Source organism: Harpia harpyja, chromosome 17 (genome assembly GCF_026419915.1).
Source record: "Harpia harpyja isolate bHarHar1 chromosome 17, bHarHar1 primary haplotype, whole genome shotgun sequence".
Classification (NCBI taxonomy): Eukaryota; Metazoa; Chordata; class Aves; order Accipitriformes; family Accipitridae; genus Harpia; species Harpia harpyja.
The window spans coordinates 19986075-20009831 of NC_068956.1; the positions used below are offsets into that span (position 1 = coordinate 19986075).

General features: G+C 40.0%; 1 protein-coding gene across 7 annotated transcripts in view; it reads left to right on the forward strand.

The window, feature by feature from the left end:
* ELMOD1 (ELMO domain containing 1) overlaps positions 1-23757 on the forward strand; it is a 60612-nt gene that overhangs the window by 28457 nt on the left and 8398 nt on the right. For 2 of the 7 annotated variants that reach the window (XM_052812835.1, XM_052812833.1), the window contains exons 3-10: positions 9752-9897; positions 10054-10082; positions 11317-11414; positions 15795-15924; positions 19066-19199; positions 20398-20466; positions 20766-20789; positions 22960-23010. In XM_052812835.1, coding sequence (XP_052668795.1) covers positions 9752-9897; positions 10054-10082; positions 11317-11414; positions 15795-15924; positions 19066-19199; positions 20398-20466; positions 20766-20789; positions 22960-23010 — 681 coding nt within the window. Of the gene's footprint in view, positions 1-6230; positions 6285-9276; positions 9373-9734; positions 9898-10053; positions 10083-11316; positions 11415-15794; positions 15925-19065; positions 19200-20397; positions 20467-20765; positions 20790-22959; positions 23011-23757 lie in introns of those variants that run through there. The other 5 variants (XM_052812836.1, XM_052812837.1, XM_052812838.1 and 2 more) reach the window with 5 other exon arrangements.

A 23757-nucleotide genomic window follows, 5' to 3' on the forward strand; every position in this document is an offset into this window, starting at 1 on the left:
TGACAACTTCTAAGCTGCCAGCTTTTCCCTGACTACAGTAAATGCTTTGCTTCTCCCTTTAAACTGCTGGTTCTGCCCTCCTTTGGCTGTCCTGGCCCCTTGGTGTTTTTTCCATGTTGGAGAAAGTGTGCTGTTTTGAATGTATGGATTCCTGAGGCTGTCTTGAAGAAACTACTTCCTACTTCTTTTCATGGTATTTCTAAGGTCAGTGAATCCTAAAAGATTTGAGAAGTCTTGATGGCATTAGCTTCTCTTAAGTAGCCAAGGTAGATCTTCTGAAAAGCAATTGCTTATCTAAGTAACAGTCTAGGATTTTGTTATAGAAAGTCCAACATTCCAAATGCCAAACAGAAAGTTGCATTGGGGGGTCAATACAGAGCACCTCAAATCGGAAAACACTGTTGAAATAGGAAAGCTATTCTGTTTACTTACAAGCATCTGGATTTTCTTATTTTATGTTAATCCTTTGACATGAACTGATATGAGTACTATACTCCTCATATTTTGTAAATATAGAAGAAATATGGGGAGATTAAGAAATGAACTGGGGTCATCCTCCAAGAAAAGCACTTACTGGGGATAGTGAGTTCTGTTGTATGTGTTGTGGTTGCAGGTTTGTGTGATAGGGAATAAGGCAGTGAAGTTTGGAGGTACAGAGAGATATACATGCAAGACATGGATATTAAGTCTTCCAGCTTGGAAATCAGCTGGAAAATAAACAAGTTAACGTATAACATGTCCCCTAGTGTTTGTCCATTAACAATAGCAGCAGTGACCCAGGAGCTTGCTAAAAGCATCCTTAACTGTTTGTGAAGATTAAATGCATGGCTGAGTGTGGTGTACTGATGGCAACAACTGCTCAGTGGCATGGTGTTTTCCTTGTTGCACAACATGGAGTATACACCGGACTAGCTGATGCTGATGGCATAGATTATCTCTGTGTTTAAATCCAATGAGTTAAGTCCACACGAACTGCAAGTCATCTTGTTGACTGCAACACAGAAAATGCCATAAAACAGATGGAGAGAGGAGCCAGTACAGTTACATCTGTAAAGTTAAGATAATCTCAACTGCTCTCTCTGAATAGTGACTGTAGTTTACCTGCAGCAACTTCATGCAGCAGGTATTCGCCTGGAGACCCAAGGAGGACTTTCAACAGTGGCTTTCAAATCCAGCTTGTTGTAAGAGAAGATTCTTACCTGTAGGCAGACTTGCCACTCAGGTCTGAGTTAGGTTTGTGTATTGGAGGCACACTGTAGTCTCTGCTGCTACTATCAAAGGGCATGCTGCATCAAGGTTTTCTGATTGCTACTGAAGTTTGTCTTCTAAACAAAACACTGTAGATGTGAGTACAGATAATGAGGAGCTAGTGTAATTTGCATACTGCTTTTGCTGTGCTTACTACTCATCTGTTGGACCACTAACATGGCTTTTTATAATCAGCTTGACATCTCCTGTCTCTCATTTGACATAGTCTATTTTGTATTTAATATCAGTGAATTGTCTTTTTTCCACCAGACCTTTCCATTTAAGAAGCCCCGTTTAGTCTTCAACTATTCTGTGATTCTGTGGTTAATGAGGTTGAAAGACAGCTCTGGAAATCAAGTCCAATCCCCTTGCTCAAAGCAGGGTCAGCTACAGCAGGTTGTTCAGGGCTGTGTCCAGTCACGTTTTGAGCATCTCCAAGGATAGAGACTCTGCAGCCTCTCTGAACAACCTGTTCCGATTGTTTGATGACCCTTACAATTTAAAAACAGTAACAAAACAAAAATTAAAAAAACACCCTTAGATTTAAATGCAGTCCCTGCATTTTTGTCTGTGCCTATTGCCTCTTGTCCTATCAGTAGGCAGCACCAAGAAGCGTCTGGCTCTGCCATCTTTACTACCACCATCAGGTATTTATGCACACAGATAAGATCCCCCTGAGCCCCTAGCTCTCAGTCTATCCTTCTACAACGCATGTTCCCAGTCCCTTAATCACCTTCATAGTCCATTGTTGGACTCTATCCAGTATGTCCATGTCTCTCTAGTACTGGGGAGCCTAGCCCTGAACATAGCACTCCAGATGTGCCTCACTGGGGCTGAGTATAGAGTACAATCTGCATGATCCACAAATATATGGAGCTTTAAGGGCCTCACATGAAAGGCAATGGAAAAGGTAAAACTTTGAATGTTGACTGCTCTTCCACAATTGAAGCAATTGCTTAGTTTTATACAAGTAACACTGGTACATCCTCATGTTTAAAGGAAGTAAAAAGATGTTTGCTTCATGCCATTGACAACACTGGCTAAACTGCATTTTACGTGAAGGTGATGGAATTTGTTCCTACTGATATTTAGAACAATAGACAAGTAAGCAATATCCCTTTAAAAACTTATGGCATAATGTTTTATTGCTTTTGACATGGGTGTTTACTTGAGATGTGAGGTGGGTTGTTTAGTTTTGGGGGAGATTTTTTGTTTGTTTGTGTATGGTTTTTCTCTAAGATGTACTCTGAAAGGTAGTCTTTACCTGTTGAGAAATGGCTTGACCCTGAAGTTACCTATCTTCGCTGACAGTCACCATCTCTACTTTAACTGGAAAGTGAAATTGTCATTGTAAAAGTAACTTAAAAATGTGTCTCATAGTACATTTCTAACACAAAGTTCAGCCATTGAATGAGACAATTAAAAAGATATGAGAAGATACATGTTGTGGTGCCATGCAGTAAGACTGCTTTTAATAAACTGAAGTCCTACAGTATTTGAACAATTGTAAAACTTCAAAATAAGTCCTAAACTGAATTAGTTGCTTGTGCAGTCTTATTTCTCAATCTGAATTACTTCCTCTATCCCTGCCTTTCCTAGGACTGTTTTACACATCTGAATAGTGAAGAAAGGGTCTATGCTTGCACAAACAGCAGCTGGTTTGACATCTACATCTCTTATAAGAATATAATTTTTAGACTGGGGGATCCTTAATTAACAGAAGTTCATCTCTGGCTTTTCATCTGCCTGCTTTCAACAGCTGCTGCTTTCCAGTAGAAGGAGAAGCTTTTTTTTTAGCAGTCTAATACTTGGAATAACTCTAAATCCCTACATTTAGGGGAGTGCTGTTGGCCAGTAAACTACAGGACTCTTATGCTTATGTCTCTAATCCAAGGCAATGTCTAAATGAAAATAGCTGTTCCAGGTTTCTTTTTTTTCTCAGCTTGCTCTGATATGAATTATTCCTAAAGTCTGAAGTATTACTTATGAAATAATAAAACTGTTTCTCAGTGAAATATTTTATCTTTCAGTGCTTTCTTTTTTTGTAAAGGGGTTTTGAAGAGTCTGTCAGTGACAATTCCACTTTGACTAACTTACCTTAAACATCTGAAATAATAATGACTTGGAGAACCAACTGTAGCAGACACTTAGGCTTTTTCAATAAACCCTGGAAACTTGACACCTCTTGATCTACTGCAAAACAGTCTGTAAGCACTGGCAGATTTTCAGCATAAGTTCTGTTTTACTGGAATCACATCAGATAAAATGAAAATCAAGTCAGCAAAAAGTAAGAGCAGGTAAAGTGTGGAAAGCTGCTGTTAACCTACTCTTATGTCTTCCTTAGTTGCCACGGTGACTTGCTTTTATGTCTAAATGGAGAGATAAGGTGGATTTCAGTTGTCAAGTCTGCAAAGAGGCAGAATGAAAAAAATTTCTTGTGTTTGAAAGGAGCTAATAGCAGGTTTGCCTATGGCAGAAAGGGTGATTGGTACATTACTACTTAGTTGACCTTGTGTACATACTGTAAGTTTCACAAAAAACCCCAAAGATAGTCAAGTTAATCAGCTCCTAACAGGCTAGTATCACTTGCTTACTCACCCATTTGGACAGCTTGTCATCCATAACTAGTATGTCCTTGACTTCTCAAGCCATAATCAGAATTCTCAGGAAGGAAATACTGATGTGTAACATTTTCTTCTCTGAGCTGAGTATGTCCTTCAGGAAAAATAGCTGAGTAAGAATCTTTCCTATCCATAGGAACTAAAACAGGACACACAGGAAAGAAAATGATGTGTAAGTAGATAGAGTAACCTTTATTTTATTCTTTTAAACTAGTGGGTTTGGGGGTTTTTTGTTGGTGGTTTTGGGGGTTTGCTTGCTTCCCCACCCCCCTCCCCCAATTTTAAGTCCAGTCACTAGCATTGGGTATCTTGTTGAAGTTTTCATTTTACCCGAAGTGTTTGTTCTGTTTGTTACTAGCTCTGAAAATACTAAGGTTCTGAAATTACCAGGGGAGGGAATAAGCGCTGTCAATTTTTAGTTTCAAAAATGTTGCACAATAATTAATCTCTACTTCCCTTCATGTCAGTGAAATACCACGTTGCATTATACATACACCTTGCTACTTAGGCGAGCATACCTCACACAGGAAAGAGCTTCACAGAAATATTAGACAACTTTGGAAACCTTTGCTCAATTTTGCTTCTGTCTCCTTATCAGGGAGAAGGCTGTCTAGAGCCAGTTACCTTTAAATAAGGAGCCAGATTTCATGAAAATATGATGTCATACTGTCGTTGGAGAGATATGTAAATTCTAATAATGATCATGTGTGCCATTCCCATCACACTGACCCGACATCAGTTGGGCTAGTTGAGGGCAAACCTTGCGACTGCTTGTTGAGAACCACTTCTGTTCTTCCCTTTGCAATGTCATGGTGTGAAACAACATGCTCGGTTCTCTCTGCTTCTTGCTGTTGTATGCTTTCTTACCCCAGGCAGAGCAGCACGTGTTGTGGGGAATAGAAGTGTTGTGACTGCAGGACCAGTACTCTTACTTTGTGCTCTTTTTGGCTCTAAATTTCTCTGTTTTGCAAGGATCCTAGCAATTGGAGAACCCCCTTTCTTCATCCCCTCCCTCATGGAAGAAAGCTCTCCAGAACCCCTAGTGAGCCCCATTATTGCTGATAGAGATCGGTTGCTTGCTTGGTTTTGCAGTATTCCTGATAGTCCTTGCAAGGTACTGACTGCCTAATTCTTTTTTTGGTTAAAGCTGTTCTTAGCAGAAAATTAGAGCTTGGAAGCAGTGACATACAGCAGGGAAGATATGAAAGAGTTAAAAGTAGAAGAGCAAGGAAGAAGGAGAGGTGAAATAGGTGCATATACCAGCCCTTAACTGATGTTTGCTAATTATACAAAAGAAAACTTTACATTTCTGTGGCACTTCAGGCTATTGTGGTTGTAGCTTTAAGCACTTGGTGGTATTCCGTAAGTCTCTTCCAGATATGCAAGGGAATACTTAATAGTTTCAGAATATTTTGTTGTTTTGATTTCCACCACCACCACTCCTCCGCCCCCCTGCCTTGGAACCCAAGTAACAAGTACATTTTTCTGTAGTATTGATCTTGGAGTTCAGTGACTCTTTCTGTGAGCCACGCTGGGAGAACTATGCTGAGTTGCGTTGGTATTGCTCAGAACCTAACAGGTAGCTTCTGATATCCAAGTGGTTGGCATTAACACTGGGAATGTGTAACCCTGACTTCTCATGGGAGAATGGCTGCACACTTTTCCACTCATACGGCATCCTTGGCAAGGGAACTGCCTGTTGATTAGGCCTGTGTGCATCAGCATCTTATTATGCAGTTTTTTCTTTGTTTTACCTGAATAAATGTTCATATGAACTCTTGTAACTCACTGTACATGTATAAACACAAATCTGTAGGTCTGTGCAACTGTATGTAATACAGGAGGAGAAGGAGCTTGTATCAGGATGTGGAAGAGTAGAGTGCAAGTCCCTGAGGAACACCTTCATTTCTCTAATGCTTCTGTTCTTAAAGCTCACCTGGGGATCTGAAGTATTGCTGTACATGACTACGCAAACTGCTGGTGAAGCACGCTATTTTCTGTGCTGACAAAACCTGCAAAGGCAAGCAGGAAAAAAAAATACCAAAGAGATTGAGTGGAGAGGAGGTTTGGCATTGGACTCTAAAACAAAGCAGAGGTTAATGCCACCATGCTGTAGTCAAACACGTGGCTCATGCTACACTTCCATGTGGCTTCTTGTTCATGATATACCGTGTTTTGTTTTATAGCTGCCAGCATCTCCACTTTGCTTACATGAACTGAAGTGCGTAGTGGCTAACGTAAAACTTGTCTTAATCACTAGTGTGCTTTTATTACAGGACTTCTGCAAGCAAGAATTCCCTTTTATAAAGAACAACCCTTTGAAAACAAACTTGTTACTTTTTATGCCGTTCATGTTACAAATGGAAGATTTCAACTGTTTTAAGCTTGAGATGGATGAGTAGTAGAAAATTGAAGGTATCCACAAAGGCTAAGGTTTTTTCTATAAGCTGCCTAGTCAAAATTAGTGTTTGTTTGCTTTATTAGTAATAGCTGCTAAGTATACTTTAGTGAATCACAGATGTAGTGTTTGCGTGCTGTAGTGACATGTTTTTAGTAGATGCATTCTTATTAGTTAATCTTTGTGTAAATCACAGCCAAAGCAAAACTTTGGTGGGGAAGGTGATTGCAATCATGTGGTCACAGCTCTATCCCATTTAGAGTTTTTCCTTTGATTTGCAAATCTGTCACTGAGCTTAAAGGCAGCAACATATAATTGAAGTGCACCTAACACCTTCCACTGCCACCCCTACCCCAAAACTTATCCACATCACACAGTATAGTAAGAAACAAGGTTTTGAGTAATGAAATGGGTTGTGATGTTTCAGCCCTGGAATTAATCAAGTGTAGGCACGAGCTTTCTTAAAGGACATGTGGTTTTTATGGGAGCTATCTTGCTCATTAGAAGGAAATCTTACATGGGTTGTTAACATGAAGTTAAGTGAGTCATTCATCACTTCTTTCACATAAATGAGCTCTCTGGGTAGTGAGTTGCTCTAACAGAGACCTAACCTTTGGAAACAAAGCAGGCCAAAAGAAAGCACCCCTAATTTCTGCTACAAACGTATGGTGAAAACCCGGAACTTTGTTTTACCACATTCCACCTTCCAGTTTGGCATTACTCTTGTATTAATTTCTCTGGGCCTTCAGCCTTACTACAGAGCTGGGGTGTGCTGAGGAGGCTGAGGGATGGCTATAGGTTGTGTTTGGACTCTTCAGGGATGGTGGACTAGTCAAATCTGTGAAGGTTGATATCAAATGTGTACTGGAAAACCAAAATGCCCAATGTTAGCCTGTGGCTTTTTTCAAGCCCCTATTAAAGGTTGCAGCTGAAGGCATTAGTTGACTTTATATGAGATTGACTCTTTAACTGACTTACATTTCTGACTGTTGGAAACTTAAATAACAACTGCTTGGCTGATGATGGACTTGCCTCCTGGTAACTGGCCTAGTTCTTAATACTGAAGGTGATAACCTGCTGTGAAGCATGTAGGAACTCCTCACAGTAGCATGTTCTGGCACGTCTTACAGTGGATGGCGTGGGACAGGACACCCAAATATTTCAGCGTCAGCAGCTGAAACTTTTTTTGCTTGTCTAAAACTTGATTCCAGTGTGGGAGTGATTCCTCATTCTTTAGGTTTCACTTTGTATTTAAAATAGAGCCTTCCTGTTGCATAAAGACAAGGGGGTTGCCTGCATGCATTTGGAGCGTTAAGTGAATTAACTAAAAGTGTGAAGATAAAGTGGATGCTTTTAAAGCATGTTAAATACTCATGTGGATGCTCTCCATTTAGACATAAAATGGCTTTAGTTCCCCTAGCTTAATCCTCCTTCAAAGGAGATTAAGCTAAAGTGAACATAAAGCAGATTAAACTACTGTGTGGACATTAACATGAGTTAACTTATCTTCCCTTCCCTGAATGTCCTTCTACACCATGCCCTTCAGGATGTTTTTAGGAGATGATTGAGCTCTTCAAACTTTATTAAAGCTATAACAGATTTGAGTATCTGGAATTCAGTATTTCAGAATAACCACCAAACTCCATTGAAAAGAATAATACAAAGTCTCCTAACAAATAACTGTCCTTTGAAAGCATCAACAGCATGTGGAGGAAATAATGGGCTAATGATGAATATGCATACATACAGGCTTAGAACATAATGGACCAAATTATTTTTGACCATTTAGTGGCAAGCTAACATATCAAAGCTGTATTGACGTTTTTCTATAATGTAATCGTAGAATGTAATCACAGAGAGGTTGAGGTTGGAGGGGACCTCTGAAGGTCATCTAGTCCCCACCCCTGCTCTAGCAAGGCCACCTAGAGCCAGTTAACCAGGACTGTGTCCAGATGGCAATGTTCCCATTGTCAGGTCTTTGCAGTGTAGCCTTTTCTGAGAGGTGCTTCTTCTGAACTCAGGGACCCTTGGTGGATCCTACCCCACCTCAAGTCCTGGTGCACCCCATGGGGACTGACAGTTGGGTAACATGGCAGGATCTGTGCCTTCATAGCCACAGAAACAAGAAAGCTAAATTGTGTCCAAATAATTTGTAGCCCATGTAATCTGTTTTTGAGGTGTGTTATGTAATTGTGGTAGCAGTATGTGGGCTTTGGTAGCAGCTGCAACGCTAATAAACTTTAAAATAGAGTGTTTCTCATATATGCAGACTTTTTCAGGCTTTTATAGGATTACAGGCTAGTTCAAGCTGGGAGGGGCATTAGCAGGTCTCTGGTCCAACCTCCTGCTCGCAGCAGGTCAGCTCTGAGGTCAGACTGGGCTGCTCAGGGCTTCTTCTAGTCAGGGCTTAAAAACCTCTGAGGAAGGAGATTGCACAGCCTCTTTGGGCAACCTGTGCCACTACTGGAGTGTCCTCATGGGGGGAAAAATCTTCTCCTTATATCTAGGTTGAGCGTCTTATTTTTCAGCTTATGACTGTTGTCCTTTGTCTTCCTGCCCTGCACCACTGTGAAGAGCCCAGCTCTGTCTTCTCCATGATCTTCCCACAGGCACTGGGGGCTGCTGTTAGGTTGCCCTGAAGTTCTCTCTGCTCCAGGCTGAACAATCCCAACTCTCCCAGCCTCTCCTCACAGGGTCTGTGCTCCAGCCTTACCATCTCGGGTGCTTCCACTGAAATCCATCCAGTTTGTCAAAGTCTGTTTTGTATTGCTGGGGCTTGAAACTGGATGCAGTACCTAAATAAGGGCTTTCTTGTCTTACTGTCTGTTCTGTACTTTGAGAAATTGCACAGCGTCAGTGCTGTATAACAACTGATCTTGGGAAGAACTGGCAGTCCTCAGGACAGGTTCTTAAACACCTTCTCTCCTAAAGCGGGGGAAGCTTTGGTTTCCTTAATTGTAGCTTTTTGCTCTTAGTGACCTGATGTGAGTGTTGATTCGTGTTTGTCAGGATAACCAGCCACTCTACTTGGAGCAGCCGGACACAGAGGCAAAGCTAAGCCAGGGTGTAGTGGCTCCCTGGATCCTCAGCAGCCATGATAACAAGGTGAGCTGTGCTCACTTCTCATGTAGTCCTGTTTGCCCAAAGCATTAGTAGGAACTATATGGCCCTTTATTTTAAGGGGACAAAGAGTTTTCTAGAAATACTCTTTTGAGAACTCTGAAGTGGACTTATTCTGTGCTTCCAGTTCTGGTGCTTTGTGCGTGTTTTGGTTTTGTTTGTTTTTTTTTTTATTGGCTAAGACTAAAAAGCATGATTTAACACTTACCAGGGTAAACATTTGCAGTGTGAATGCTGCTTTTGCTTTAAAGCTGCCTTTAGGCACTGGGAATTTGGGGTGAGCAAGTACCTTCTGTTTGGGTGGTGACCTTGTTGAAACAAACTCTGCTCAAGACTCTTACTTTCAGGCTTCTTCTTTTGCCAGGATGTTTGTCCAGGTATGCCTGTACTTCTACTGCAAATGCTTGTGGCGCTGCCTGAAATTCGTGGTCAGGAAACTAACGGGTCAATGTGAATTGCAAAGGATCTGTTACAATACCAAACCTGGAGCTGCCAGAACTATGAAAATAGGTAACTGCAAAATACTTAGTTCTGCATGCCTTTGTACCTTTCTGCGTGAGCTAAAAATAGTATAACTTCATTCTTATAAATAAATAAATTGTTAAATGAATCTAATATAAACTTAGCTTGTCTGACATGATGCTTTCAAATACTGTTCTCTTACAGAGGCATCACTGAAAGGTTCAAAAAGTAAGGTGAGTGAAAGATCTCATCCTTCACCTTTTCTGTTGTGCCCTGTGCAGTTGGTTTGTTCAGTCTGCTGTTTGCTCACCCCAAAAAATCACTTTAAGGTTTGATATGATTTTACATTAACACCATCTTCTATTGAAGAGGGTCTAGTGTCTGCAAAAGCAGGTGATCTTGCAAAGTTGGGGACAGTGTCCTGTGCTTCAGGGACAAACACGCTGTGAAACTGATGGAATCAAGGGGCAACAGGCCATGGTGGAGGGAGATGACAAGGGTGATGTGTTGTAATTTGGGGTTTCTTGGCTTGATTCCTCATCCTGTCTTAGAATTTCTGTAATCTGCAGTCAGTCACTTACACACTTTACACCTCAGGTTTTTTGTCTGGAAAGGAGCCATAAAAGAGGCTGAAGACAGCAGTACCTAGATAGCCAAGACAACTTTGTTCTCTGCTTTCCTTTTAAATACATTAATGGAGAACAGCCTCTGTCACTTCATCCTTTCACTGTAGCACTGGTGGTGCTAACCTAAATTCTTCTCACAAAGCATGTGTGTATATGTTAAAGGGCATCGTTCAGCCGTTCATTTCTCTTTGGCATGAGAATCAGTGATGTTGAAAAGCTTACCTCAGCATTAGCAAAAATGATGTCACATAGCTCATAGTTCAGCATAGTGCTTCCAAATGTACTTCTAGCACAAACAGAAAGGCAGAAACTTATTTAAAAGCTTGCATTTAAGCAACTGTGTAGTTTTGAGACAAAGCACCAGACAGTTCAACCTCTTTTAATTTTTGGAAGGTGTGTTGATTTCTGAATACTGAACTTCCAGGAGCATTTCTACAAAGTGCAATGACATGCAAGAGAAAGCAAGAATGTTTTGCTGTGTTACTGCAATGTGTTGGGAGAGGGGATATCAAATGAAGCCTAGCGATTCCAGTGTAATTAAGTGGCTGGTCTGAAGCTGCTTCTTGATCAAAAGCCTCAGTGCAGATCACCTTCACTAGCTGCTGCCACAGAAATGTGATAGACTGACTACACGGGCATGGCGAAGCGACTCAAGCTCTTGTAGGGCTAGCACTCTAAAACTAGTCAGTAGTGTTGAATAGGCTGGGAAGGTGTGTATATATATTGAATTGGGTCTTCTGGGCTCTTAATCTAGAAGTTTTTGGGTATCAAATTTACCATTGTTAACTTCTATTGAATAATATCTTCCATAAGAATTAATATGTGTTTAAAACCTTTTTAGCGGCTGCAAACTTCAGTAAGTGTTCACCCTGATGCTATTGAAAAAACTATAGATGACATCATGGAGCTGAAAAGGATTAATCCAGATATAAATCCACAGTAAGTTCATGGTTTCCTTACAAAACAAATGGGAATTATTGATTTCTTCAGTGCCTAGGTCCATGGAGAACTGGTTCTCCATAGCTATTGTGGCACACAACTTGAGGATGAATTCTGTCTCTCAGCATAAAACTTCAACTTAAGCTTTGCTGTCAAAAAGCTGATGGAAAAATGAATGATCTTTTATGGTGACTGTAATAGGCAAGTCCTGAGTCTCTTTCTCTAGCTGCTTCCTGAATCATGCTGTCTTAGTATATTGTTGATGCATTGATTTATGGGGCCCACTTCCCCAGGGTTAAAATACCACCAAGGCAGGTGGTCCTGTCAGTGACAGTGATGGCTTCTTAGCGAGGCTGTGTGGCCTTTTGAGTAGGGAAGAAATCATCCTGTTGTAACTGATATAAATGGCATACTGCTTTACGTTTTAAAACTGCCCTTGATTATCCAAACACAAGTTCTAACAATACAGCATAGCTGATATTCTTTTAATGCTATAAGGTCTTGGTGGTAAGAAGAGATTTCCAACAAACCATTAAATTTACAAGCATGTATTTCAAGAGTAAGTGGTAATGCTTTTGTGGTTGCCTTACCTAGCTTAAGACCCTAGCTTAAGGCACAGGATGGTCTAGATCAGGAATCAGTGGGAGAAATGTTGAGGGTTGTATTCAGGTGATCAGTCCGAGGTTTGCTCCTCTTCCCAGACTTGAAAATGATGTACACAATCCATAATGGGCATCTACAAATTAATAGCTGCTTTTCTTTAAGTGGTCAGCAGCATCAACAGGTAAGGTGGTCCTAAGGCCTTGCTGCAACAACAAAACCCAAAACTTCAGTTGGAAAAATATAACTTTTTTTTGTCTCATTACAGGAATGACCCCCCAACCCTACCCCCCAGTGAAAAGGACAGTAACTAGGTAGTCTTAAAATGAGGCTTCACTGATCATAAAGGACATAGAGTATACTGGGTATCTCTCTAACTTGAGAGACAACTATTGTGGACATGACCACCGTCCACCTGGATTGAAAAATTGGTGACCCAACCATTAAAGAAGGGAAGAAAATAAGAGAAACAAAACAAAGAGAATACCTCATTCTCATAGATGAGAAGCTCTGTGAAGTTTTTTTGGGAGTGGGCCCAGAGCTTTTCCAGGGGTGTCTCTTCACAGGACCTTGCCCACAGGACCTTCAAAGGGAGGGTGATGAGAGAGCAGCTGCTTCAAGTGGATGCGAGGCCTTGCTGAGAGGTTGCTCGCCTGAGGAGGATGTCACAGCTCTGGTACTCTTGTATTGCACAGGATGCTGATAGCAGAAATTCAGGAAAAAAATCAGTTATGGCAAAATTAGTGAAGGTGACATATGAGGAAAAACTGCAGGATGTAAATGTGCACAGCTCGGAGCCTGGCCTGTGGACATCAGTAACTGCAGTGTTAGCAGTCGGGCTGATTCAAGTGCTCGCTTCTCAGTGTTGGACCCTTGGGTAACTGGGTGGAATAATTCCAAGAAAAAACAAGGAATTCATTACAGTAGTATTTTTGTATGACTCTGGAGATCACCATCTGATTCTCCTCATGGCATTGCCTTTGGCCTCTGAAGAAATGCCGTCTTCCAGAAGAGAGAGCAAGCAGAGGTGAAAATGATTTCTGCTTTTTTGAATCAGGCCCCTGAACCTTAAGTTACATTTTGAGTGATCTGGTCCTAATATTAAAACAAACAAACAAAAACAAATAAACAATAACAACAAAACCCACCAAAACAAACAAACAAACAAAACCCAAAGAAACAAACAAAAAATCCCTTGAACTATTTTTTGTTTAATGCAGGTGGTGTTCATATGCTTAGCACAGAACAAATGCTTAATTGTTTTTCGACTAGAACCCTTGCACTCAACATTTTACAGGACTGAGTCTTTCATCCCCATAGCCCCTTATACTCACCTCAGTTTGGTGAAGTATCTTTTCAAAACAGTGAGGAATGGAGGCCTGGGATGTGCAAGGTGATGCCACATCCATAGAAACACACCCTGCCACTAAATTGCTCCTTATATTAAACTAACCATAGTTCTGCTAAACTTTAAGCATCTGCACTGAAGTTTTACATGTGAGGCACTTATTTTATACTAAAGTTTTCTGGAGAAATTTCAGCAAAAACAGGTCAGCTATTTCTTTAGTCAGGATTAAGGAAAATCAATTGGCTTGCCTACTCTTGAACATAAAAAACCTGTACCGAAACTGTCTTGTTCAGAAGCTCTGGCCTTCCCTTGCGCAGTAGAGACTTGAAATCTCCTGGGGTAAGGACAAGGGGACATGTGTCGTACTATATGTGTTTCTGCAAATCTGTATGCAGTCATTTTTGTTAATGTAGCATCTTTGCAGAGCTGAACTAGCATCCCAGGCGCATTTGTGCTGAGCTGTTCTTGAAGGCTGTAGGCTGCCGTGACCTGAAGAGGAGGAGGAGACCCACAGTAATTTCCCTTTATCAATGCCTCTGAGATAAACATGTATATTTAGTGGTGGGAGCAAGTAGGTTGAATAACCAGGTGGTGACATCTGCAGTCTGCACTAACTATGGAAGCAGTCCATGAAATATTCCCAGTTTTGGACTTGCCTCCATCTGGTGGAGCACCTGGAGATGAGCGCAGTGGGGGTGCAAGCCCAGGTAGGTCGCTCATGTGCTCTGAGAACTGCTACCACCAGCACAGAGGTGGCCAGGAGGAGGTGCAGGGCATCAGCAGCTCACCCACATCCTTTGTTTGGCAAGGAGGAGAACAAAAGCTTAATGACAAGGAGAGTGGGGAAAATAATTCTGTATCCCCCCCCCCAAATAACATTGCATGGGGCATTTGACTGCCTTTAGATAAAGTGCAAATGTGGCTTGCTTTGTGTATGTTGTGCAGCCTGGAACTTAAAAATATATTTATTTTTTTTAATATAAAATTACTCTGCCACTGCCTGTGGTGTTCTGCTCTAAACTACTCTGAGGTTATAGAGTAGTTAAAAACATGGCTGTGGTTTAGTGATGTACTATAGCAATTCACGTGCAGTCTTGATAGGCTTTTCAGCTTTCTTGGAAATGCAGCCTTTCTGTAAAACTGTAGGATACAGCAAGTAAAGCATGTTTTTAAAAAAACCAACCAAACAAAAAAAAAACCCCAAACCAACCAAACTAAGAAAAAAAACCACCCCACCCACCAAAAAACAAACCACAAAGGAGGGAAAATACTGCATAGGTTACTCTGAAAGGGTTATAGCCACAAATAGCATAAAATTGCAGCAAGAGAAATGGCCTAATGATGACATCTCTGATTCTGTAGATTAACCTTAAAAGATAAGCAGTGAAAATCTTTCTGCTCAGAAAATTTAACAGTATTATGGAATAAACAAAATGTTTCGGTATATCAAACAAGACAGACGAGGAACCTGTGCAGCTTAACATCAGTGTAGCCTGCGTTCCACAGAGGAATGAGGGTACAGATTTAACCATGCCCTCCAAATTCGTACTAGGACTTCAGATAATTTCAGACGTTATTAAAAATTAAAGGATTTATTTCCATATATAATTAAATATTCTTATGAGCGTGGCAGTTGTGTACTGCATTAATTGCATTTAATACTATAAAATCTTATCCTAAAACTGAATAAGGCATTGTAATTTAAAGCCTTGGAAGCCACTTGTTTGGGATTTGGGGGTTTGGGTTTTGGTTTGGTTTTGGGGATTGGTTTTTTTTGGTGTGGTGGGTTTTTTGTGGTGTTTTTGGTTTTTTTTTTTTAATGATGATGCATCAGGAAATGTAAAAAGGAAACGTAAAATCTACATTATAATGAAAAGAGAGCCATTATGGTGATTCTTAACATGAGACCCAAAAAAAAGCTGCCTGGAGGCAGATCTTTCAACTATGTTACTTTAGGTTTTTGTCGTCTTTATGCTAGCTTTTGTGGCACAGAAGCAAAATGAATATTTTTAGCTTTTTGCTGAGCTTTCTCTCCCCCTCACCCCATTTATAGTTCACATCTCTGGTCTCAGGGTATTGCTTGAGAAGCTGCTGTTTGAGTGAGTGGAAGGATTCAGTGATGTGCTTGTTGCAGGCATTTAACGCTGCTGTGTATAGTTATAATGGGATTTCAGTGTGAAAATTCACCGTTCAAAGTTTTGAAAAATCCCAAATTTTATTATCTAAGGCAGGCACTAAATAAGACTGCATTTCACAAGGCCTTGTTTAATGTAATATTGATCTCTTGGAAATTCTCCCATTGTAATTAAAGTGTTACATGAATTCATTGTAACATTATTCATGTGAATTACAGGTATGTATGCAGTAGTGCTGTTTCATGGATACATATGAATGAGTTGGATTATGTTGCTCCTTTTTCCCCCCCCTCTCAGGTTGGGAGTATCTCTTCAGGCATGCCTGCTGCAGATTGTGGGGTACAGAAATCTGATTGCAGAGGTTGAAAAGCTGCGCAGAGAGATGTATGATTCAGAGAATCCGCAACATGAGGAAATGCTTCTGAAGGTAGGTGCTTAAGAAGTACTTAGAGGGCATCCTTTATTCATGTCAGCTCCAAACAGCCTGGTTTAAAAACCTCTTTAAAACATCAGGAGGTATTTTTGCCTTCCTCCATTGTATACCTGTTTTAAGATAAGGCTATACAGCATATTAATCTGGCTGGGTGTAACACCTGCTAAGCAAGCAGCTCACTCCCTGGCTGATGAATGCGTGTCCCTTGGCTGGACTGTATCCAAGCACTGGATACGCAGCTCTTACTGCAGATAACAGCTCTACGCTATGAGCTCTGGAAAAATAGCCTTAGGTCCTACTTCAGTACACCTTTCTTCAACACGAGAAGGGTATTTTTCTGTCTTAACCAGAATAAACTTTTTTTTCTTTAGTTTCTTGTATTTTTTGAAGACATTGTCTTCAAAACCTCTAGCTTTCATTGTGTGGGATGGAAGGGTGGGAGATGATGACTTACATGTTTATATTTCCCAAATATATTTTTCAAATGAAAACAAAATAAAAACATTCTTTAGTTAATACACATAGAGTGATGAAAACCATACCAACTGGGTTTTACTTACTTCATGCTTTCAGGAAAGCCTTGCACTGGGGCAGATAATAAAAGTATTTTTTCAGGAAGATGATCTTGAAGCCATAAGGAGAGAGAGAGCTAGAGAGCTCTTAGAAAGGAATTGAGGAGAGAATAAAGGGGGTAGAAAATAGCCTAATAGCAAGTCCTAGTATTTCTTCTGATCCTGTTTGTGACTGTAGCTAGTGCAAGATGCTTCAGACAAATGGCAAGAAACACAGAATTGTGATAATGAGTTTATCTACAAGCAAAATGCATTCTTACAGAGTTTTCAGAGGTGTTATAAAAACATACCACCTGTTTGGGGGTTTTAAAATTATTTTAAACAAAAATATTGAAAACTTAAACACTACCTGTGCTTCTGCCCCCATCCAACGTTGACTGGATTTTTACAGCACATGATGATGAAGCTGTCTTCTACACTCTAGCTTGCAGTGTAGTGCTTTACACAGGCTACAGTGGGAGCTTCTGGAAACTTTGCTATAGTTACTTGGGCTTCCAGGTACTTCTAAAAATCCCAATAGGCATCTTGTATAAGCACTTACGGACGCAAATAACTATTTCTAAAAAATGCTTGAAATGGTCAAAGAGTTCCTATAGGTGTCTGAAAAGCTGTCTTTAAGGCTGGCTCCTTGCTGTGCAGTGGGAGTCTTGCGAGGAAGTAAAAATCCAGAGCTGCCCCTGAAGGAGTGCTCTAGCTACTAGGTAGGACAGAGCAGATAGATTCCTCCTTTTCAGGTCCTGCCCCTGTGTAGCCAAACACCCAAATTTCTGGGGGTGGAGTATGCTTTAACTAAAAGTACACATCAGCTTTACCCAGTGAGGAAGCCTGTGTCTTGCAGGTGGGAGATCCAGGTGCCAGCCTACAATGTTGGTCCCTGAAAATACCAGGTAGCTGGCTGCAGGTTTAACGAGGGCCCTTGGCTCCAGGAAAGCATTCCTAAGTACACTGGGCATCTACACTGCCCAGAGAGCAAGAAGTTGGGTCTGAGGATGCAATCACAGGTAAGGAGCACCAAGGAGCTGGCTGTGGTCTCCTTCCTGGCCACCCAGCCTGTGAGGGCAAGGTCCTGGTTCTTAGATGCTCCTGAGAATCATGTCAGCAATGACGTGTAGCCACATAAGTGGTTTAAAAACATAACTGCATGAGAATAAAAGCAGAATAAAAACTGAGCGTTTGTCTGAGGGGAGACAAAACAGTGCAGCTTAGGCTTTAAAACTTGTAATGTTGAAGAAAGTATCAGTTTCACCATCTGCCTCCAGTATAACCTGTGTATTAGCACTTGTTTACAGTAGGCATTTTGCTTTTGCAAATTTTCATGTCAAATGGAAATATGTCCAAGAGTTTAATTTGGTTTCTAACCCAAGCTGGGAAAGAATAGGCCAGTTGGTTTTCAGTCCTTCTAGATACTTTGCTAAGTGATCTCTGCGATGGGTAATTGAAGTTCCTAATGTCTATCATTTATTCATGTTTACCAGGAGGGCACTTTATGAATGAAAGATTAACTTAATGTGATTGAACTAATGAATAATACTGTATTTACTGTTGATGGATGAACAAGAAAGACAGCAAATATGATTTAAACAGTGATGCTTATGCAGTCATTACAAAGTGAAATCATTAAAGTTTTAACCTTCCTAAGGCACTTCATTTTAAAGGTAATTAGAATAGGTAAAATTAATACAATTTCTGGGTTTTCTATTTGGGAAATGTGCATACAGCTCTTTCCCTTAGGTAGGCTTTGTCTAAGTGCATTTCTTGAGGCCCTACTTACCAACTCATGGTTTATGATCTCTTAATACACTTTAGAAAGGGTGAGTTTGTGATATGGCACAAGATGCGCAGAAAGGTATGTATTTGTCAGACACATCAATTTAGGCTGCTTTTAGGTGCCTAGCAACATATTTAGGCACTAATGTTGCTGGACCAGTGTGGCTAAGTGGATTTATTCCAGCTGAGGATCTGGCTTGTTAAATCACTTTGTCCTTTTTTTTAATGTGAGATCAATGAATGATTCACCCCTCAGTTAAATATGGAGGTGGTACATGCTATTCTTGTATGGATTTTTTTTATATTCTCTGATTTGCTTTTCAGCACTGTGGTAGCCAAGTCAGCATTTCTGATTTATAACCCTTCCAGAGACTTGCAAAAGATGCCTGAGAAAAGATTGCTGCAGAGCCTCAGGGACCTGAGGGCTGATTGCCTGCTGCTCTGTCAGTGATTTACAACCAAATTCCAGGCCATTCCTCTCTCTGCACTTAGGGAGGCAGATGCTGTTTTGTTCGTGCTTTGTGCATCAAACTAAGTCCTTGTGTGAGATGTTACAGCGGCTGCCAATAAGGTTGGAAGGGCCTTGTAGGGCTGAAACATCTGCAATACTTAAGAGTGGTTTGGGATTTCCCACACACACCCTCTTTACCCCCCAGGAATTTCATTTGATTTTATGTTTGGGTTGCTGGGATAGCAATGCAGTGATGTTACATTGGAACTTAGCTTGGTTTAAAAAGAAGAAAAGGCCATACTAATGTGTGGAAGTTTAATTATGTTTTACCTGTAATCTTCCTAGTTGTGGAAATGCTTGAAGCCCAATTCGCCACTGAAAGCTCGGATTTCAAAGCAGTGGTGTGAAATTGGTTTCCAAGGTGACGATCCTAAAACAGACTTTAGAGGAATGGGTCTCCTGGGCTTATATAACTTGGTGTAAGTATGTTCCTCTGTAGATAGGTTTATGTGTGTATGAAGTCATGAAAAGCAGCATTACTTGCAGATTTTTTGCAAGTCTGTGGGAATAACTTATAAAAGTGCTAGGGACTTCATATAAAAAAATAAAATAATTCATGTCCTAGCCCAGTTTTTTAAGGGTTTCCCTTCTCAAAGGGGTTTCCTTTCGTTCAGTATTCCTAATTCAACTCAGTAATACTGTTTGCTAAGCCCTTCTTTTAGTTTCTCTGTGACACAGTAAGTTAGCACTCTCTTCCTACAAGAAAGAAACTGAAAAGTATATTTTCGCCAATGTCTAGATCTCCTCAAACAAAATGACCTGGAAGTGGGTAGGTGAGAGGGTTGTGTTACTGCTCAGCTTTTGTGTTTGGGAATTTCATGCTGAATTCTTAGGCAAAATACTTGAAATGTAGCCACCGATGGCAGACTTCTGTAGTTGGACTACTACTTCAATTTCTGGTGATACTCAAAATTAAGTGGTGAGTTTACATCACTTTCCCTTCCGCCTCATGCATACCAGGTGTTGGTACCATATCTGTCTGGTAATTTGGAAATCGGTCAATGCTTGTTATTTCCTCCAGCCCTTGTATCTACTGCAGATAGTTACATAACTCAGAAACATTTGGTAAAATAACCTCTCCCTGTGAGGGGGAAAAAGAAATATTTTCTGCTTTTACAGATTGAAGGACATGAATCATCCACTGTCCATATGTCGTTCTCTATCAAAGCTCAGTTGAGGATCTGGACTCTTGACTCTGGCTTTGAACTTCCGTTGGAGATGAATCTTACCATGTATTTTGTTTCCTGTGATGACTCTTATCTTGCTTAATGAATCTGCCAGATCAAGAAGCCTGAACTGCTTTCTCTTGAGCTCAGCAGCCAACACGCTCTAGTAATAAGCAACTGACTTTCTGTAGGGTGGGTAGAAAGGGGACTCTGGTAACTTATGTTCACCAAGTGCTTATAGGATTGCACTTGTAATTTGAGGCTGCTTTTAACTTTCATGTTGGGGGTCTAAGTAGCAGTTTAATGAATTTAACATGTTAAATGCTGCTCATTGCATAGCACATGTAGAGACCTTTAAAAGGGTGTGTATGGGCAGCTTAGTATGCCTTAAGATGCCTGTTGTTGTTGTTGCGTTTCTTTAACAATTCACCCTAAACATATATATCTGCAGGTATTTTGCTGAATGGGACACTGAGATAGCTCAGCAAGTTCTCTCTGATTCTCTTCAGCCTAAATACAGGTAATGCTTGAGATCAGAAAAAATAACTTGAGAGCACTGTGCTGGCTGGTGTTTGGGGGAAGGGGCTGTTTGTTTGGTTTTGTGTTTTTTTTCTTTGTTGGGCACATGGTTGGGTATTGCCACATGCTATCTGTCTTCAAGTACTGATCCTGAAAAACTGATCAAGAGGCAAACTTGTATACTGAATCTTAGAAATAGTTAAACTTAGTGTTAAATGTTTTCACTTATACTTCTAATTTCAAGTGATTTTGTATTTTTATTTACCTTTCTTTTAATTCTTTTGTCTTTTCATAATGAAGGGAAGTCACTAAGAAGGAACCAAGGTATTTTTTTTTCTTTTCTCTTAGTTTTATGAGACCCCACATGTAAATAAAGATCAAACCATACTGTAATTTGGCGTGTTATAAACTGAAAGTCTTTGTTGCAACACCAAGAGTTCTATATTCCTTTCTCTAAAGTTAACTCAAACATAGCTGATGGTGCAACACTGGGTACATCTGAGCATGCTTATATATAAAGAATGAAATCAACCTTGCTTGATGTAGTTAAAACACTGTATTTTAGACCTATTTAGTACCAGGCTTAACGAACAAATTTTGGATGACTTTTACCTGAAGGAAAAAAGTCTAAGCAGTGCCACTATGGTCACAACAGCTGTAACTGACTTGATAATAAAAAGTAGTCTAGGCCAAGGACTTGTTAGTACAGCTGAAGAGCCCCTTTACTTAGTCGCATACTCTGTCCACCTTGACTAATGATGGGTCTAATCTGGCTAGTCCATTGTCCTGACTGTTGAGAGATCAGGTACCTTCAAGTGGCAAAAATTTTGTGTTGTGCATGATTTGTGATTAGGAGATTTATTCCATAATCGGGGGGGGGGGGGGGCACTTTTAGCCAGTTAGATAGTAATCAGTTGCCTTAAAAGACTTTCTTCTTCTGCCAGTAATGTTAGATATCCATATAGCAGATCCACAACTGCATCCTGTGAAGCTTTTGATCTCCTCAGTATTTTGTGGTTGAGTTCCCAATAGTAATTCTGTGACAAAATGCACTTAGAACACATTAGTGTTCTTCATTTACGTGTTTGATTACCAAGGACCATCTTGGAGTGCTGTGTGAGCATGTGCACTTTCTATCCCTTGAAAGACCATTCAGTAGAAGATGGATGCTGTTGGTGGTGCTTATGGTGTTCTTCCTGATGTGGTTGTTTAGCAGCCATGCTGGTTTCTACTGTGATCATGATCAATGTAATTTCTATTTCTGTTGAACTGTATTGCTTGTCTACAAACTATATGTGCCACCTTTATTATTCACTGTTTGCCTGGGGTTTTTAAACTGATGTTATGCCACAGCCTACAAAGATGGTTAAGATTTTAGAGAATTGGTGAAGACTGATGTATTCCTGTGTGTTAAGCCATTTAGGAGGTAAAGTTTTGTCCTCATGCATGCCACCTGGTAACACTCAGATCAGGATGGGTATGAGCCGATTAGCATCTTAAATACTTAATGGCAAAAATTTTTAAATACTATATTTACATGAAGCTCAGGGGATTGTTTTTAATGTAATATACACTTCTTGTAGTTCAAGTATAGTCCAAGAACAATGCTATCACACATAGCTGTCTATAATTTGGTTTCTAAAGCCTGCAAACTCTGATCTGCCTTACCAAGGCAAAACTCCCACAGGCATGTCTAAGTTGTAGTCCACTGATTAGGGTTGGTTCTGTGCCTGCTTTTAGCTGCTGATAAATGCAGGCAATGATTTCTGCTAAACTTGCTCCATTTGAGCAGATTAAAACCTGGTTAGTGGGACCAGCTGACTGGTTGCATCACACAGCTCTCTTAAATGAAAATGTTGTTGAACAGCACAAATTTAGTCTAAAATCAATCTGTTCCCTAATGAATTTTTTTTTAAGGGAGGGACCTTTTGTGTCCTTGAAAAGCTCTGCATTATTGTGCCAAATAATAGGAAACACTGTTCCTTATTTTTGGCTGTTGAGTGGTTTCTAATTTGTCTGGATATAAAAACTTTCTATCAGAGGAGTATTTTTCATGTTTGCTGCCTCAGGTGAATCATGCCTCCAGTGACGAGTGTCATGTATATCTTTGAAAACACAAAAGGCTAAACACATCTTTGATTAGTTAAAAGAAATGTAATATTTTCCAATTTTTGTATAGCTCAGACTTAATTGAAGTGGAACATCTTTGTGGCCAATACAGAAAATAACTGTTTTTTACTGAGAGCATTGACATAGGAGCATACTTTGTAATGATGAGAAGTTTATCAGCAAGGCTATAAAGCCAGTTACCCATTTCAAGTCTTTTTGTGCCAATCCATTCAGTCAGAAGCGGAGTTAAATGTGACTAGCCACATCGATGGAGGTAAAATACCATGTTCAGTCAAGGTTATCATATCAAAGCAATTGAAAGAAAATATTTGTCAGTTAGTAATTCATAGCAACATCTGGATTTTAATTTTTTTTTCCCCTTCAGCCAATTCAGCAAAGCCGAATGGGAGAAGAAAAAGCTTGATAAGGCAATCGGGTAAGTTTAAAAATCTTTTTAAGGTTGCCACAAACACGACAGTTAACAATGATGCTGTATATTTGAGGGGAAAAAGGTGTTTCCTGGTTACTTTTTAAAGGAAATTTCAGTGTACATACTAACATGTATTGTCTTAACCACACCTTGGTTTTGATCAAAGATTACAGGAAACAGTTTGAAGTAAGGATTAGGAAAAATAACACAAAAACGTAGCAAGGAGAAGCTTTCTCTGTATGCTATGAATAGTGCAGTGATGAATAGCTGTTTAATTCTTCTTAACACATAATGTGATCAAGTCTCACTTCTTACTGTCAGAGCCAGGTTCTGATCTGCTTTCTGGAAAGTATAATAGGGAAGAAATAGTAGTGAGGTTTTTTTTTCTTAAGCAGTGGGTTTGGTAGAGCTGCATTATTCATAAGTATGGAACTGGATGTTCCTTCTGAGTATATCTGAAAATCTGTAATACAACATTTTAATGCCCATATTTCATTTTTCTGTGAAACTTGCCATTAGGCCTCATGTTGCAGTTAACTTCTGAACTATTGTTTATTATTTTTTTCTCCTGAAATATTATCAAAAGTTAAAGAAAAGGAAAGTATTTTGGTTTACTTGATATAGTTGGAAAAAATACCCAAGACATTCTACAAGACAGCTGTGTTTTAGAGGAGGGGGGAAAAAAATCACTGAATAACTAAACAAGTTTGCTTTTATCACTAAATGTCAGTGTGGGATATTATATGTTTTCTT